At 34.3% G+C, this 16,775-nt stretch overlaps 1 protein-coding gene and 1 pseudogene across 1 annotated transcript; one reads left to right on the top strand and one right to left on the bottom strand.

Annotated features, from left to right (window-relative positions):
• Window positions 1–4,504: 4,504 nt before the first annotated feature.
• On the top strand, window positions 4,505–4,906 carry LOC145637254 (23 kDa jasmonate-induced protein pseudogene; annotated as a pseudogene).
• Window positions 4,907–7,639: 2,733 nt separating this feature from the next.
• LOC145636330 (uncharacterized) lies at window positions 7,640–9,387 on the bottom strand. Its single transcript, XM_081687861.1, has one exon. It carries the CDS (start codon window positions 9,264–9,266, stop codon window positions 7,986–7,988), a length of 1,281 nt encoding a protein of 426 aa, XP_081543987.1. The 5' UTR covers window positions 9,267–9,387; the 3' UTR covers window positions 7,640–7,985.
• Between the last annotated feature and the right edge of the window lie 7,388 nt (window positions 9,388–16,775).

Here is a 16,775-nt window from a genome sequence, read left to right as displayed (position 1 = left end):
TATATATATTACGAGGTTTTCTTTTGTTTAGGAGTTCAACATCATAATAAGCAATTCGGTATTATGTCTCTTTCCTAGTACTTGTCAATTCATATTAGGATTCCGTTTCGTTGTGTTACGACGTACAATTTATATTTGGATTGATGTTTAATGTGCTACGAGTCTATGACGTACGAGTCGTGCCTCGTATGGATTGTTTTTAGTACGAGTATGTTGTTGTTAATTGGTTCATCTCACAAAGGCACAAGTTCCACTTGAGCATGATGTCTCCTGATTTTTATCATGGAATTTCATTTACAATTACTGATCTTTTATGTATGCAGAATATGTGAAACTGTTTACTATCCACATACTCTCTATTACTTATATATAAATTATTATCATGTACAGAGTACCTAGTGAACTCTTGCTTTGTTTTGCAAGACTTAGAAAATGGATAACATTTATGTGACTTAATGTTATCCATCCTAGACATGATTCTAAGATTAACTTTCCTACTTCCTCCGTTCTTTATTACTTGACCCGCTTTGACTTTTACACTATTCACCGCCCCTCCTTTGACCGTCTTTTGTGAATAATATGTAAGGAAAAATATATTCATATATGATCTTTTTGGATTCGTCTCTATAAGTACTATCATAATATATCACTTTTATAATTTTTACTTATGGAGAATTTAAGTTATTGATCGTTAAAGTTTTGCATTGGCAAGCGTGATAAAAGAAACAGGTCAAGTAAAAAAAAACAGAGGAAGTATGTCTTACAAAGACTTGCTTTTAGTTTGGTTTCATTTGGTGCGGAATACGAGTAGTTAACTGTTGCTGCAACGACGTGTGATCATGAATTTTGAGGGTCCTCTTTTTAATTTGTTAGGCCTCCCATGTACTAATCCGTATTGTTTAGGCAAATCTTAGTAAGGACATCTAGGAACTAGGAACTAGGAATTTTCTTAGGGATTTAGGGGTGATAACAATCAAACCACAAATATCAAATGCAATAACACTACAAGAAAAATCACTTTTCGTAGCGATTGTTCATTCGATACAATATGCAAGTATGTTTGTGAAATAATTAAGGATGTCGTATCATTTTTACAATCGCCATGGTTTTCCCATATAAAATCGATACGGAAAGCATAATAATACATATCCACACTATTTTTACACATTTATATAATTTTGAGAAATCGTATCATTTACAATCGCCACTAAATCCTAAAAATCGGTATGAAAAGCCTTTTCAACACTAGATATATAAATATTGTTTGACAAAGAATACATAAAATATGTCATAGCCTATTGGTGAAACATTTAATATAAGAGTTTGAGGTTGCATGTTCGAATCTTGTAAAGATCATACGCATGTTTTTTTTTTTTTTTTTTTTTGAAGAAAATGAGTTAAACATTTATAGCGATTGTAATCGCTACAATAATCACCACGATTGGATGTAGTTTTTCGTATCGATTATTGAGGCCAACCCCAGCGATATTGAAAACCACTACTAAAGGCTAAGGAGAAAGGAAATTATTGATACTCTTGGAGTTCGAGAAGTTGATAAACATGAGAAATACCTTGGCTTGCCTACTATCATCGGAAAATCAAAGAAAGCTATTTTTGGGATTTTGAAAGAAAGAATGTGGAAAAAATTGCAGGGGTGGAAAGAGAAATTACTCTCGAGACCGGGGAAGGAGGTGTTAATAAAAGCGGTCGCTCAAGCAATTCCTACGTATATGATGAGCATATTTAGGATTCCCGATGGCCTAATTGACGAAATGCATGCCCTGTTAGCAAAGTTTTGGTGGGGATCTAATGGTACAACAAGGAAAATGCACTGGCAAAAATGGGAGTATCTTTGTCTTCCAAAGTCGATGGGAGGGATGGGTTTCCGGGATCTTCGTGTGTTTAATCAAGCATTGCTGGCCAAGCAAGGATGGCGCCTATGCAACAATCCGAACTCACTTCTTTACAGTGTTCTTAAAGCGCGATATTTTAAGAATTCTGATTTTTTAAATGCAACAAGAGGGTATGACCCGAGCTATAGTTGGAGAAGTATTTGGGGTTCTAAAGCTCTTCTCTTAGATGGTTTAAAGTGGAGAGTTGGAAATGGGACTTCAATTCGTGTATGGGATGATGCTTGGCTTCATGGGGATGGGTCACATTTTATTCCAACTCCTAGGGCTGATAGCAATCTTGACCTTAGAGTTTGCGAGCTAATTGATTATGAGAAGGGTTGCTGGTGTATGGAGACTTTGGATTCTGTTTTTTCTGAGAGTGATAAACAAGCTGTTATGCAGGTTCCTTTGTCTAATTCTTTCCCCCCTGACTGTCATTATTGGTGGCCTACTTCGAGCGGTATGTACACTGTTAGAAGTGGTTATTGGCTGGGAAGACTTGGGTACATAAGATCGTTGGAGCTGCTGCAGGGGTTGAACACTGATGAAGTTTGGAATATGGTGTGGAATTTGGATGGGCCGCCTAAGCTCAAGCATTTCATTTGGAGGGCGTGTAAGGGGCAGATGGCAGTCTCGGATGTGCTCTTCAAACGCCACATTAGTGCTAATAGGAGCTGTCAAATCTGTGGAGCAACTGAGGAAACGATTTTATACTCAATCTTCGAGTGTAAATACGCGACTGTTATTTGGAGATGCAGTGAGTTTACAGAGGTGATTGAAGCTGGTCCGAACACATCTTTTGCCGAGAAATTTTGCTGGGTAGCAAGGACTGTTAGCAAGGAGGAGTTGCGAATTTTTGCGTCACTAGCTTGGGCTGCGTGGCACTGCCGCAACTCTCACATTTTTAATGGTGGGTTGTCTGTCAATGCCATTGATATGGCTGTGGGTTTCATCAGAGTGTGCTCTGACTATGTGAACTATCAAGCAAAGGTGAGGGGGCCTGTTTTGCGACATATTGCTGCTACTGCTATACAGTGGTCTCCTCCCCCGCCTGGCGCGGTTAAAGTGAATGTGGATGCGCATATTCCAAGTGGCAGCGGTGCTCAGTTTGGTGCTGTTTTTAGGGACTCCAATGGATGCCTTCTTGCTGCGGCTGTGAAGAGAACATAAGCTACCTGTACGCCTTTGATTGCTGAAGCTGGTGCTGCAAGATATGGTTTGGAGGTTGCAAGACAGTTGGGCTTTGATAGGATAATTCTTGAGGGTGATTCGCAGGTGGTTGTGCAAGCTATCAAGACAAAGAAGTGTGGAGATGCTCCAATTTACTTAATTTATGGTGATGTAATTCGGTTAAGTGAGTGTTTTACTTCCTTTTCTTGCAATCACATTAAACGAAATGGGAATACTGTTGCCCATTATGTTGCTAGGTGGGATACTAGTTCGGAGATGGAGAGTATTTGTACGAACTCCTTTCCCCAAAGCCTACACACTTTGGTGGACCTTGACTTAATATAATCTCCAAACTTTCTTTCAAAAAAAACTAAAGGCTAAGGCAACGAGGGATATTGTATCGAATGACCATTCGTTGGGAAAGCTTTTTGTTGCAATTACAATCGATACTAAAGGTTAAAATAATCGCTACGAAAAGGTTATTTTCTTGTAGTGTAACCAAGAGCAATTATAAAGCAGTAAGTAAATAATTATATCAAAAGAGATTGAGTTTAGAGATACAATATTGAGAAAGGATAGACTTCGTTGTTCAGCAAAGACACAGTTCCGAGAGAATAAGTAGAATAATCAATTTATATTGATGTATGAGTGTGTATATCTAAGTATTATAATGTCTAGCTATGCTACTTATACCTAGGAATAATAGGGTTACAAAGGTGTCAAATATATTCAAACGTGGGAGATCCTCTTGATTTTATTCTATTTCCCTGTTCAGAAGGTGTATTCTTGGCAAGTATCTTCATGATTGATATTTTAATCTCACTTGCCATACTTGTTCCAATTAGGTCGTTTTGATTGATTTAGTGCATCCTTTGATCATAAAATGGTGCCCTAATTGCATTGGATCACTTGATAATACGGGCCCAACACATATGACAGTTTTATTACCTAATATCCAAGATCGAGCATAATAGTCATCGTGATCAGCAATAAATACGAAGTAATAATATATTAGCTATTATTAATAAGAAATTATGTGTATCAACTAGCTCTAAAGATAATATTGGATTGGTTGGTTGAACTAATTTAACTGGTTAAAGTTTCAAAGGTCAAATTCAAGATTTAGGATCAAATTTAGTCTACATCATCTATCCTTGAGGCTCTCTTTTAAAATTAAAAAAAAAAAAAAAAAAAAAAAAAAAAAAAAAAAAAAAATTGCATAATGATAGGAAACTTGTGTAAGTAGCTAAGAAATATGACTAAAATCAACTCCTTTATTTTTATTTATTCTTCTATTCTTTTTTTTTTTCTTTTTTGTGAACATCAACTCCTTTATAAATCAATCGGGGACTCTAAAGTCAATCTAGATACAAGGATACCACTTTGATTTATTGATTTTCCTTCAAAAACAAAATCAACTTAAGCCGTAATTACTTTAAAATATGGCGTGCAACGTCTTTGGAGTTCCCATCACAACCGATTACCAAAACAAGGTAATAACCCAAAACGATCGAGCCAAGAAAGCGATGGAGATGAAGAATGCAGACGGTAAGGACATCAATGCTCGCGCCTTCGCCTTATCTCTAGAAGGTCGTTACGTAGACAGCGACCGTAGCATTGCTACAATGTGTATGATTTACAATGCAACGGGTGATCCCATAAGATTGTTTAAGTACCATAATTGGATTGGAGGCATCGGCGAAACGCCTTTGCCCGTAATTATTTTGAATGGACAATGGGGTGTCTTTGTGCATACCAAAGAATTGGGTCGACCTATGAGTAGTGCTCCTACTGCCGCTGTTGCGTATCAAGGCAACAACATAGATGGGCAACAACGACACTAGCTTATATCTTGGATTAATAATAAATAATAAAGCATCGAACTATGATCCCATCAGGATCAACATCAACAAGGTAATCATAATTTTTGAAGTTCTAATGTTTAATTAACGTTTGATACTTGAGATTGATTCTGTCATTAACTAAGGACTCAATTTTTGGAATTTATTTATACAAGAGAAAAGTTGTTAATCAATAATCAATCTTCAATTTTATCATAAAATTTAGTAAATAGTTTCTGCATAATGATAACATTGATTTGACTAACATTCGTTATTTAAAGATAGGAATAAACATAGGCAAATGATATCTTGTATTCTTATTAGATTATATTTCAATGTGTACTTAATAAATTCAATTTTACCAATTGGTTATTGGTGCAGTGGTGATTGAGACTGAACTTGTATAGAGGACCTGTGTTCGATCACCCGCAACAACAATTTGGAAGGGAGTGGAACCTAACCATCCATAACTGATCCCAAATCCGGATTAGTCCAAAGGTTGAACCGGGTATAACACCAAAAAAAAAAAAAAAAAAAAAAAAAAAGTATTTTTTTTAGGAATTTTTGACTTTTAGTATCTAGAAAATAGTTTGATTTTTGATACCCATCTAAAATTTTGTTTTATTTTGGTACCTATCAAAGTTAAAATTTATCCGGCGATCCCACCCCCTCCCTCCCTTATTTGACTGAGTAACCTCTGATCAAACGTACATGTTTAGTCTAGACCCGGCAAATGGATCATTCGGTTCGGGTTTGGGTCTGGTCACTTTCGGGTCGAGTTATTTTGGGTCGAGTCGGGTCAATTTCGGGTCAAGTATGTTTGGGTCATTTTTGGGTCAAGTCAAAATCAGTTCGGGTTGTTTCATTTGTGAATCAAGCTCAAATCAATAATTTTATATGTTGTATGCATGTATATATTTTGTTACTGTTATAACAACACTACCAATTCAGTTTATGAGCTTATCTACGATTAAAGATGAACAATTTAAGTTATTTTTGGTACAAGCTAAGGCATTTTAAGTTCAATTATAAGGTAATTTTAGTTCAGGACATTTCGGGTATCAGGTTTGTTCGGGTCAATTTCGGGTATCGGGTCTGTTCGGGTCAAACAATTCGGGTCAATTTCGAATCAAGTCAACTTCGGGTCAGGTCAATTCGAGTGTCAGGTCAGGATCGGGTCAACTTTATTTTCGGGTCGGGTCAGGTCAATTTCGAGTTTTGGGTCAATGTTTTTGGGTCAATTTCGGGTCATTCAGGTCGGGTCTGGGTCAGGATTGCCAGGTCTAGACTATGAGGAACTAGAAATGGAGGAAAGTTAGACATTTACAAATGCATAACAAGGGGTATTCATGTAATTATACATATGTACAAATGAATGCATATTCTGGTATCATTGGATGATCAAATGGTACCACTGAATATGCACTGATACTATATATGCACATAATGGTATTATATATGCATTCATTTGTACAAAATTTATGCATAAATAGTATCACTGAGGATTCAATGATACCATACAAACTTTCAGTGGAACAATCAACATGTGGTCCCCCATCACGTAATACAATCCGACCAAAAAATAGGCGGGGTTCACCTACAGACCTCTCTCTTCCTATCTCTCTCCTCTTTTCTCTCTCTATCATGTGTTTTAGTAATATTTTAATCAATGTTATACATTTACAAATGTCTAACTTTCCTCCCTTTAAAATTCCTCCTAAACTCTAGCCCCATGTGATGATATGAAAGTTTGCGAATAATTATTGTACACCCGATTTTTTTAAAAGTAAAATAAAAAATATGAATTGTAGGTGTATGCAGAAATCTGTGACACAGCCCACTATAGTTCTACTTACAGTTGGAATCGGTTAAGCTCTCATCTAAACAAGGGCAGTTCGATGAGCCAAAAGAACGAAGATGGAGGGATGATGTTTGTTTCTATTGGCCAAGAGAGTGTTTCTACAATGGAGGCTATATTGACGTTACCAGGAGCTTGTTGATGTAACCATTTAAATGCCTTCTCCTTTATAACTCGCTTTGTCTGATATTGTTAGCTTGTTTTGGATAGTCATGTGACAATTAAATACTAGTCTAGTCCAAAGTTCAAACTAATGTCCCATTAGTCCATTACATGTTTTTAGTTAAATTTAAAAAGTTTACTTCACCTTATCCCTTACTTTCTGTATTGGCTATGATAGCATGCTATGATAAATAATCATGTAGATTTTTGGTTGACTTATTCCAAATTACTTGTATTTTTTAATGATAGTTTTTATAAGTTAAATGAGTTCAAAAATAGAGATATAATATATATACTTGTACAATTTAAAACACCTATACTTCTTCAATGATCCTTAATATTAAGGGTCTGTTCACATCTACTGAATTGATTGGAGTTGAACAGAACTGAACTGAACTAAATAGAGCTAAAATGTACATTTTATGAGAGAAGGGAATTAAAAATTGAAATGAACTGAACTGAAATTAAGCTAAAATGAACAAGACCTAAGTACTTAAAATACAAAGGATTTGTAAAAACAACCCCGCTAAACAAAGTAACAAACAAACATTTTATTATGGAAATTGGCCCTTTGGAAGTTAGGCCCCTCACAAAATGATAATGCACCAATGCCATGTAAAATGATGCTTATTTGTATGGACAGCTTCAATAATACCAACAACAGTTTTAGCTTTCCACTTTATTTGCCCAAAATTAACAATGAAATGAATGAACTATTGAACTCCCAAAATTCTTTACAATTGGTAAACCTTCACCAAATTTCTTTTATATATACAATATAAAATAATAATGATATTTCTCCTTTCCTTTTAATCTTCACATAGAAGAACCATAACTTCAACAAAAACAACATACTTACTTAGCCAAAAATCAACAAAAATAAGCAAAAACAAGATTTGCTGCACACTTTTACTAAAACACCGTATCATACTACGGAGTATGATGAAGCTTTTTTATGAACTACTATAGCAAATTATAATTGACAACTCTTTTTAAACAATCTATACGTTTCTCTGGATTTAATTGTCACGTTACTAATTATTTTGAAACCGATGGAGTATTTCAACTTTGATAAGTTCGACCCTTTGATCCATCATCATCTCCATGTATAGGCATATTCGTACCCGGATAAGTAGCAACCATACCACCATTATTAACCCCATAATAAACAGGCTGGTTCATCCCACTTAAACCCTGACTTTGAATCATATTCCCTTGCATTTGCATCTCATACATTTGACCCGGATTCTGACCCTGACCCGGATACCCAACTGGAACCTGAACCGGACCCGGCCCATATTGAGCCATATACTGCCCTTGAATCGGAACCGAAACCGGAACCACATTCCTATGAGAAGGAATCATACCCGGCCCTGACCCGGGTGCCTGAACATAATAAACCGGTACAGGCTGCTGCTGCTGAACCGCATGAGCCCGGTAAGGTGAACTCGGGTTAACATTATGACTCCATATTGGACCGCTAACATGAACCGGTTCACCCCCGTCATCAACCGAATGCATATTAGTTTTCTCCGGTTTAGTCTTAACTGGTGGAAGGTTAGGCATAGACGGTGCAGAAGAAGCCGAACCGAAAGCCGGTGAACCAGGAGCTGAACCGGGGTTCGGTTCAGCTAACCCAGACCGGTTCCTGAATTTAGCAGGAGGTTGAGGTGGTTCATCGGAGCTTTCTAACCCGAATAAATAATCTGGAACTTCCGAAACAATTGACGACGCTTCTGATCTTCCTCTTTCCAATCCGCCGCCAGTAGAACCGCCGTTCAAAGCGTCGAGAAACCAATTCTCCCTCTTCCTAGAACCATCTAGAAGCGACGCGATACTCGAAGTTCTAGAAACTCCTCCTTCATTCGTATCCGGAAACAGAAAAAGCCGCAACCGCGGGATCTTATTCGTTGCTGATGTTGATAATCTGTCGAATTCCTCCATCATATTTTCGACGTCTTCATCCGTCGAAACTGTAATCAAAGCGTCGAGTTCTTCGTTGGGAAGCTGGTATTTCACGGTGAAGTCAACGGCGGCGGTGGCGTTAGCAACGGAGGTTGAGGAAGAGGTCGAGTTGTTGTTGTTGTTGTTGTTGTTTTGAGGGGACGAAAGAAGCTTCGAGAGCTTGGAAAGTAGGAGAGAGAAAGTAGAGGTACGATTAATGGCGACGATTCTGGTATCACCACCGACGTAACGAAGCTGATTGTCGTGAGGACGAGGAAGGATTTTACCGCCGAAGCTAACCATGAGTCGAACCACCGATTTATCGTCGGAAAGAGGGTGTTTATGGTGGACTGAGCGCGGTGTTGAACTCACTGAGTCAGCCCCCGAGTCCATCTCCATTGTTGAAGCTTGAAGATGAAGAAGAACTCGGGATCAGAAAATATAATCTGATTTTCTCTCTCTAGAATAAAAGGAGGAGAGAGAGAATGTTTGTTTGTGAAATAATGGAGAAGGGAGGGAGGGAGGGAGGGAGATGACTGGGTTACACGTTCGGTGATGGATGAGTTTGTCACAGACGCATCATCAGAAGATTCGTTGTGTTTTTTTAGCGGTTTTAGTCTAATTTTGGAGCTGATTTCATTTTAAACTAAATTAAATTTGAAAAATTGGGTATTTATCATCAAAGTTGGGCCCATTTAGTAGGTGTACACTTGATTTTCGTTAAAAAGTAAAGCATTATTGCTGTAACTAGGTGGTTAACTGTCATCAATTTTTGGATGTTATTTAAAGCCACAAAAAGAATAAGTGATTATTAGCCACTCCCTAATTATTATCAATCCTTTGTCTTAAGGGTTTATTAAGGTTATGTTCCCTCACCTATTATCTTACTATTTCATGAATAATTAAGGTAAACTATGCTATTAAATTTCTAAATTATAATGTATGGAGTATGAGAAAAAATTATGATATGGGATCATGATGTGCTCTGTTTTTTTAAGAAAAACTATAAAATGTGTTAGAAATTTTACCTTTTTCATGCTTATGGATTGTAGAATTGGGTGTTGTAGAATTATTATTGTTTTTGGAATATTTTTGTTTTCAAAATCTAGAACTTTTTCAATAGTTTAGAGCTAAAACTAAATTAAGCTACGAAGTTCATATACTATTAGTATTTATTTATATGACTATATAAACTTTTATAATTTTATGATTATATGTATGGATCCCATAAAAAAGTGATTATATGTACGTATGGATAACAGGCTGTCACGTGAGATGAGACCGGAGGCGGGCTACAAAAGTTAATAGTGAAGATGGTCCAGTGCAATTTTATTAAATTGAGCCCTAAAATCATTTTTTTTGAAGAAAAATATGTTACTAAATTTAAAATCTAGGCCCTTTTATAGTAGTTTCACTTATAGAGTCCTGTGCGATCGACCACTCTGTATTAAACATGTTCGGCAGTCAGACAGACGCACCCCTTGATGAGACACAAGGAGAATATAAAGAATACGTAATGTTAAGATAATTGTAACATTAATAATAGTGATATTGATACCAAGACGTAATCCATTACTCAAATAATTGCAATAATCTTAGATAATCAATAATCATAGTGTAATATTCGACAACCTACTGTAAATGGTAGTTAAATGATCCAATTTGAGAAGTAGCTGAGCTGTTTGACGTGATCACAAGAGTATAAACAAAATGTCAGATGATTAAAAATTACAATTTGTTAGAAGCATCTGGAATTTAATAATTATGGACGGCATTTTGTTACATATTAATTTAATTAAAGCTGATTTCATAAGGGAATCACCGAATAAGCATCGTTTGGAGTTATGTTGTACTGTAACTTGCAGCAAACTATGAGCTGCTATTGCTAAATCACAAATTACTTAGATTCTCCTAATACACGAGTGGTATAGAAATGAACAAAGATTCGTACAGCATAGGAGCACTTTAGAAGTTTATACAAGTATATAGATGCGTCTATTGCTTACATTTTCGGATTTCCCTCCATTATTAAAGGGTTTTGGACCTCCATAATTTATTTATTTTTCACTTATTTTAGAAAAAAATGTTCAAAGAAGATAAGACAAAGAAAATTGGGTTCTAAGTGAAAATAAGTGACTAAATCACACCTTTAATTATATCAAGAACTCATGCCGCATTGACTTTTTTGTTTTTAAAGGCACTAGGTCAATAAGATTCTTAACTACTTTGTAATTTTGTATAATAATAATCATAATAATAATAATAATTTATTGTTAGTTGTATGACTTTTGTTTTTGAGATAATAATAATAATAATAATAATAATAATAATAATGATGATAATAATTTTGAGCTCGTTATAATCATATATAGCGGTTAAACATGATTTCAAATCAATCATTTGCAAAATTGATGCTCCTTACTAACTGTCCCTGTGATAGGTGTCATATAAATGATTGTAATGAGAATGAATTTATATGTAAATTAGCAAGGAAAATCAAGATTTATTCTCATGATAATGTTAGCTCATCTAGAGTGACTATTTTTCTTTTGATTAGAAATTTTTTATTCGTACATTTTTTTTTTCCCGTACATAATATCTGTAGTAATGAATATTAATGGGGAAAAAATACATGGTTGAGGATGAAATGACATTACTATGTAAATTATAATGTTAATTTATTTCTCATTTACATTTAAAATTCATTTTCATTATCATAATTTACTACTGGTTGCTAAACGGGTCGGGTGAAAAATGTACAAGATCAGGAAGTTATAATGTTTGAGTTGAAATTGAAAAGTGGTTTATGGGGCAAAGCAATATGAGATAGAAGGCTATTTGACGGGCGGCGATGCATGGGACCTAGTGTTTCATTGCCTTGTTCCCCTTCCCAAATGTGGACCCATATAATCCATATACAACTTCCAAGTTGGTCCATACATTCATTATACAGTTGTTTACTTATTGGGCCCAAAATCTTAGCTTTAACTATGTTCTCCGACTCTCCGTAATACTATTAAGATATTTACGTTATTATACTTTAATTAATGAATATTGCCAATAGCACAATCACTTTAAATTTAACTTTCAAGGGCTCTCCGTTTTTGCGACTTATTTTCTTAGAAAATTTATTAAATATTTGTTCTTAGTCTTAAGGGTTACATATAACATTACTCTAAAAAAAATAATTTAATTTAGTACATATAATATAAGTTCATTAAATATCATTTAAACCAAATGACCTAAACACAACTTTTTTTTCTTAATTTAGAAAATAGTTACGTACGTCCTAAGTAAAATTTACATCATTTTGACTTTTATAATTGACAATATACTTTCACCGTTATTTTATTATTGCATCACTTGCCTTTTTAGGATGTTTCACAAATATTGCACCGTTTCCTCTTTAGGAAAAAAATTATTTGTGTTCACACTATAAATACCTAACATACCCTTGCTTTTTCACACTTACTTTTTAGTTTAACAATATGTCACACAGGCAATATTGTATTTTTACCTTTATCTCACTTACTTTTTTCCACTACCAAATATTTGTACCCAATCCCTATGTTGCAAATTTGCAATAATAAAAAAAACGGAGGAAGTATGTGTAATACCCCCTATTTTTATACGTATTTTATCTAAAATATACTCCCTCCGTCCCCGAATGATAGTCACTATTTTCATTTTTGGACACCCAAAATGTTAGTCACATTTCACAATTTTAGGTCCCATACAATAACACAAAATGACCTATATACCCTCATTTTTTTTGGATGTATTATATGTGCTTCCCAAAATAACCTCATATTTGCCTTTGTACTTGTGCCTTAATTGAATGAGTTGTCTCCCTTTTTAATGACAATGAGTTTCTCTCTCTTCTTTTTGTTTTGCAAATGATTGAATTTTAGTTCCCATGTACTTTATTTATTTCTCCTTAATTCCTGTTATTTTCACCCAAAAGTGACTATCATTCGGGGACGGAGGGAGTATATATTTTATAAGGGTATTTAAATAATTCTAGCATTTTAATTATGATGTTTTAATTATTTATCCCATGTAAATTTGGAATATTTTACTAAAGGAAAGTTTGTTTAATTAATTAATTAATAGAAGTTGGGGTTTTATTTTAAGAAATTATGATTTTTAACAAGTTTTAGTAGAGAAGGGATTAGGAAAAACTAAAGGAGGAAAGTTTAGGGTAAAAGGGGTGATAGAGAAGGGGGTATAAATATCCCTCTTATGAGGCAATTCAACTTTGCCCAGAGTGGAGAAAACCCAAGGTAAACTTCTCTCCCTTTTCCTCTTTATTTTCTTCTTTCTTTTTCTCTCTCTTTCCCTTCCCCTTCTTGTGCGCACCACCACCGGTGGGCCGCCGACCACCAGCACCAGCCGACAGCAGCGGCGACCACCGGCAGTGGCGCCGACCTGCTATCGGCAGCCACTATTTTCGAAAAAAAAGGGTTTTTCTTTTTTAAAAATCAAATCTTTATTACCCAAAACTAATCTAGGCTTTAGTCTAATTGTAAATTATGAGTTTGGAGATTTAATTTTGATGTTTGGTTATTGTAATTGTGTTAATTAATTTTCAGATTTGGTTTTTAATTAAAAAGCCCCAATTTTTGAAACCCTAGGTTCTTGATTCATGAGTTATTGAAGGATTATGATGTATAATAGGGTAGACCTTTGTTTTAAGTGTTTTAAAACTTAATCACAGCAAGTTTTAATTATAATAAAGTGCTGGAATTTTATGTAGAACACTTGATATTATGTTTCTTGAAGAAATTTTAATTACCCATTAATTGGGACTTAATTATGGTGTTTTAAATATAGTTTCAGCTTATTCTAATTAAATTATGAGGGGTTTTAAAATAGTATATATTGCTGGAAATTTGTTTAGAGTGGATATTAATACTCTATTATGGATTTAATGTGTAGGAGACTTTGAAGTAAGCAATTTCTACTAGTCGTGGCAATTTTAAAAACGTACTCAAGGTACGTACGCGTATTTAGCATATTTTGATGATGTAGAATCATGCTAGGTTTGATTTCAATCAATTACAAGTAGTATCATGCTAAGGTTTATGTATGTAATTGTGAATTTATGGTGTTTCACTACTACAAAATCTGGAAAAAGGACCCCTTTTGTGAGACCCGTCATCTAAATTATGGGTCTGTTTGATATAGGAGATCTAATATTAGTGCTAACGGGTCTCTTATGTGCAGCAGGTCCCACCAATTTATTAAGAGGAGATACAAGAGACCCGTTGTGAAACCTAACGGGTCTCTAAAATGCGGTAGGGCCCACTATTTTTGGGATGGAAAAAAATAATAGAATTCTATCAGACCCGTTGTCAGACTTATGGGTCTCTTACCTTCTAAATTATTTTATATCATAGCTTATATTTTGTGGCTTCATTTCCTCCACTCCCATAACTGACTCTTTATCTCTTCCCTTCTCTCTCTCTGATTTCATTCTTAGTTATCAACGCCCCTTTTCTAAAGCCCATACATTGAAATCATCTTTGTTATTCTATCTTCATTACCTTTGTCAAAAAAAAAATCCTCATTACCTGAATTTATAAATACTGAAGTAATTTGAGCATGCATTGATGGCGACAGAAGAAGATTCAATTGAACAAAAAGTAGTAATTGAGATGAGAGAGATTGAGAGCTCTTAGAACAACTCAAGAGCCTTTCAAAACCCCAGATGATGATTCGTCACAACCCAGAAATAACTCCAAAGATAAAGATGTTGGTAACAATGAACACAGGTTTTTTTTTCTATTTATACTCTCAATTTTTTCTTTACATTATATTGATTATAATCCTTTTGTTGGATCTATTGAAAAATCATGTGATTGTATAATTTGCGCTCTAATAATTGAGATCCGGATCAAAGTTTTCGAGATAAGGTTCGTAGATCTATATGAGAAAGGTCGGTCGGAAGATTGTGTAGTAGTAGAATTTGCAGTTTTTTTAGTGGGTAAAAACAAGTTTTTTCAAGGTGGTCGTTTTGATTTTGGATTTTGGGTGAGTATGGTTTTATGGGGGTTGTTGGGGTGTAGCTTTAGATTGTTTTTGGCGGTGAGGCAGTGGCGGTGGCTAGGGTATTTAGGAGGGTTGGGCCGTTAAGGGTGGTTTATATGGGTGTGGAGGTAGTCTAGTGGTGTTGATTTTTTTTTTTTTTTTTTTTTTTTTTTAACCATTCACTAGGTGAAAAAAGGCATTTGGCAGCGGTTCAAACCCAGTCTAAGGCACCGGTTTGAACCGCTGCCTATGTGAGGGGTGCCAAAAAGGCACCGGTTCAAACCGGTGCCAAAAATCGAAATTGGCACCGGTTAACCGGTGCCAAAAAGGCCCACAAAAAAATATTATAAAGTTTTTGGCACCGGTTAACCGGTGCCAAAAACCCCCCAATAATCAATTTTTTTTTTTTTAAATTAAATAAACTAGAATTAAATGAGAATACCAAATATGAATCGAACATCACAATCAATATAATTCAATCTATTCAATATATATATATGATCAAAAAAATTACAGTATAGATCAATAAAAAAATTACAGTATATAAATCAAAAAAAAAAATTACAACATATAAATAAATAAATGAAATTACAATATAAATCACAAAAAAAAAAAAATTACAACTTCACAATATACTTGTATCTTGATTCTTCAATTTAAGATCTAAATCCATATACCTGCACCAATTAAAACAACCAAAATGAATCGATTAACATGATTTAGCTGCGAAAAAAATAAAAAATAAAAACCCCAGAAAATCGGAAAAAAAAAAAAGAAAAGAAAATCAGTTTAAAACCTAGAAAAAAAAACCCAGAACATCAAAATCAAAAAATAAAAATATATAAAAAAACTTAGAAGAAAAAAACCGATTAAAATAAAAATTAAAATCGAAAATCAGAAGAAAAAAAACCCAGAGAATAAAAAAATTTCGAGAGAAAAAACCCAGAAATTAAAAAAAAATCGAATTAAAATAAGTTAAAAAATCGATTAACCAAACCAGAAAATTGAAAATCACTTAAAAAACAAATTAAAATCGATAAAAATAACAAATAAATCGATTAAAATAAAACAAAATTCGAAAATCAATTAAAAACCCAGAAAATAAAAAATAAATCGAATTAAAATCAAGAAATAATACCCTAACCTTGCTCATGCATGTGTTCGTGGTGGATTAAACCAAAAAAAATTCGAAGAAACCCATAAAAAATTTCGAAGACACTCATAAAATCAATTAAACCCAAAATTAACTTCGAACAAACCCAAATCAACTTGTATTAACCCAAAATAATCAATTTCGAACAAATCCATAAAAAAAACACCCAAAAACGCATGCATTAACCCAAAATCGATTATTGTAGCCGAAAATTAACCCAGAAATCAAAAACAAAATCAAAAACGAAAAAAAAAACAATCGAAATCGAAAAAAAAAACCCAGAAATAGAAAAAAAAAATCAATATCGAAATCAAAAAAATTAACCCAGAATAACCCACAAATCGAAAACACCCAGAAATCAAAATAGTTGAAATCGAAAGAAAAATTGAAATTGAAAGAAAAATCAAAAGCCCAGAAAAAAATTGAAATCTTAAACAAAAAAAAAAAAAAAAAAACCGAGAAATCGATAAAAAAAAATGCAATCAAATTTGATGGAAAGAAGGGTTTGAAAGAGAACGAGAAAGGGATTGAAAGAAGGGATTGAAAGAGAACGAGAAAGAGATTGAAAGAGGAGATGAGAGGAGATGAAAGAGAAAGGGATAAGAGAGAAAGGATGAGCGGCGAACATAGAGAGTGTTTTATGAGTGAATTAGCTTTAGGGTTTGAGACTTACCTTATATATAAATGGAATAAAAAAAAGCCGGTTTTTTTTTTAAAAAGGAATG

This window comes from Chenopodium album, chromosome 6 (genome assembly GCF_948465745.1).
Source record: "Chenopodium album chromosome 6, dcCheAlbu1.1, whole genome shotgun sequence".
NCBI classification, from domain to species: Eukaryota; Viridiplantae; Streptophyta; class Magnoliopsida; order Caryophyllales; family Amaranthaceae; genus Chenopodium; species Chenopodium album.
The sequence above is the reverse complement of the archived record's forward strand: the minus strand, read 5'-3'. Positions and strand labels throughout refer to the sequence as shown.

Bases quoted from the DNA above. Each gene is read 5' to 3' on its own strand.
- LOC145636330 (XM_081687861.1), bottom strand. From the start codon at position 9,266: ATGGAGATGGACTCGGGGGCTGACTCAGTGAGTTCAACACCGCGCTCA.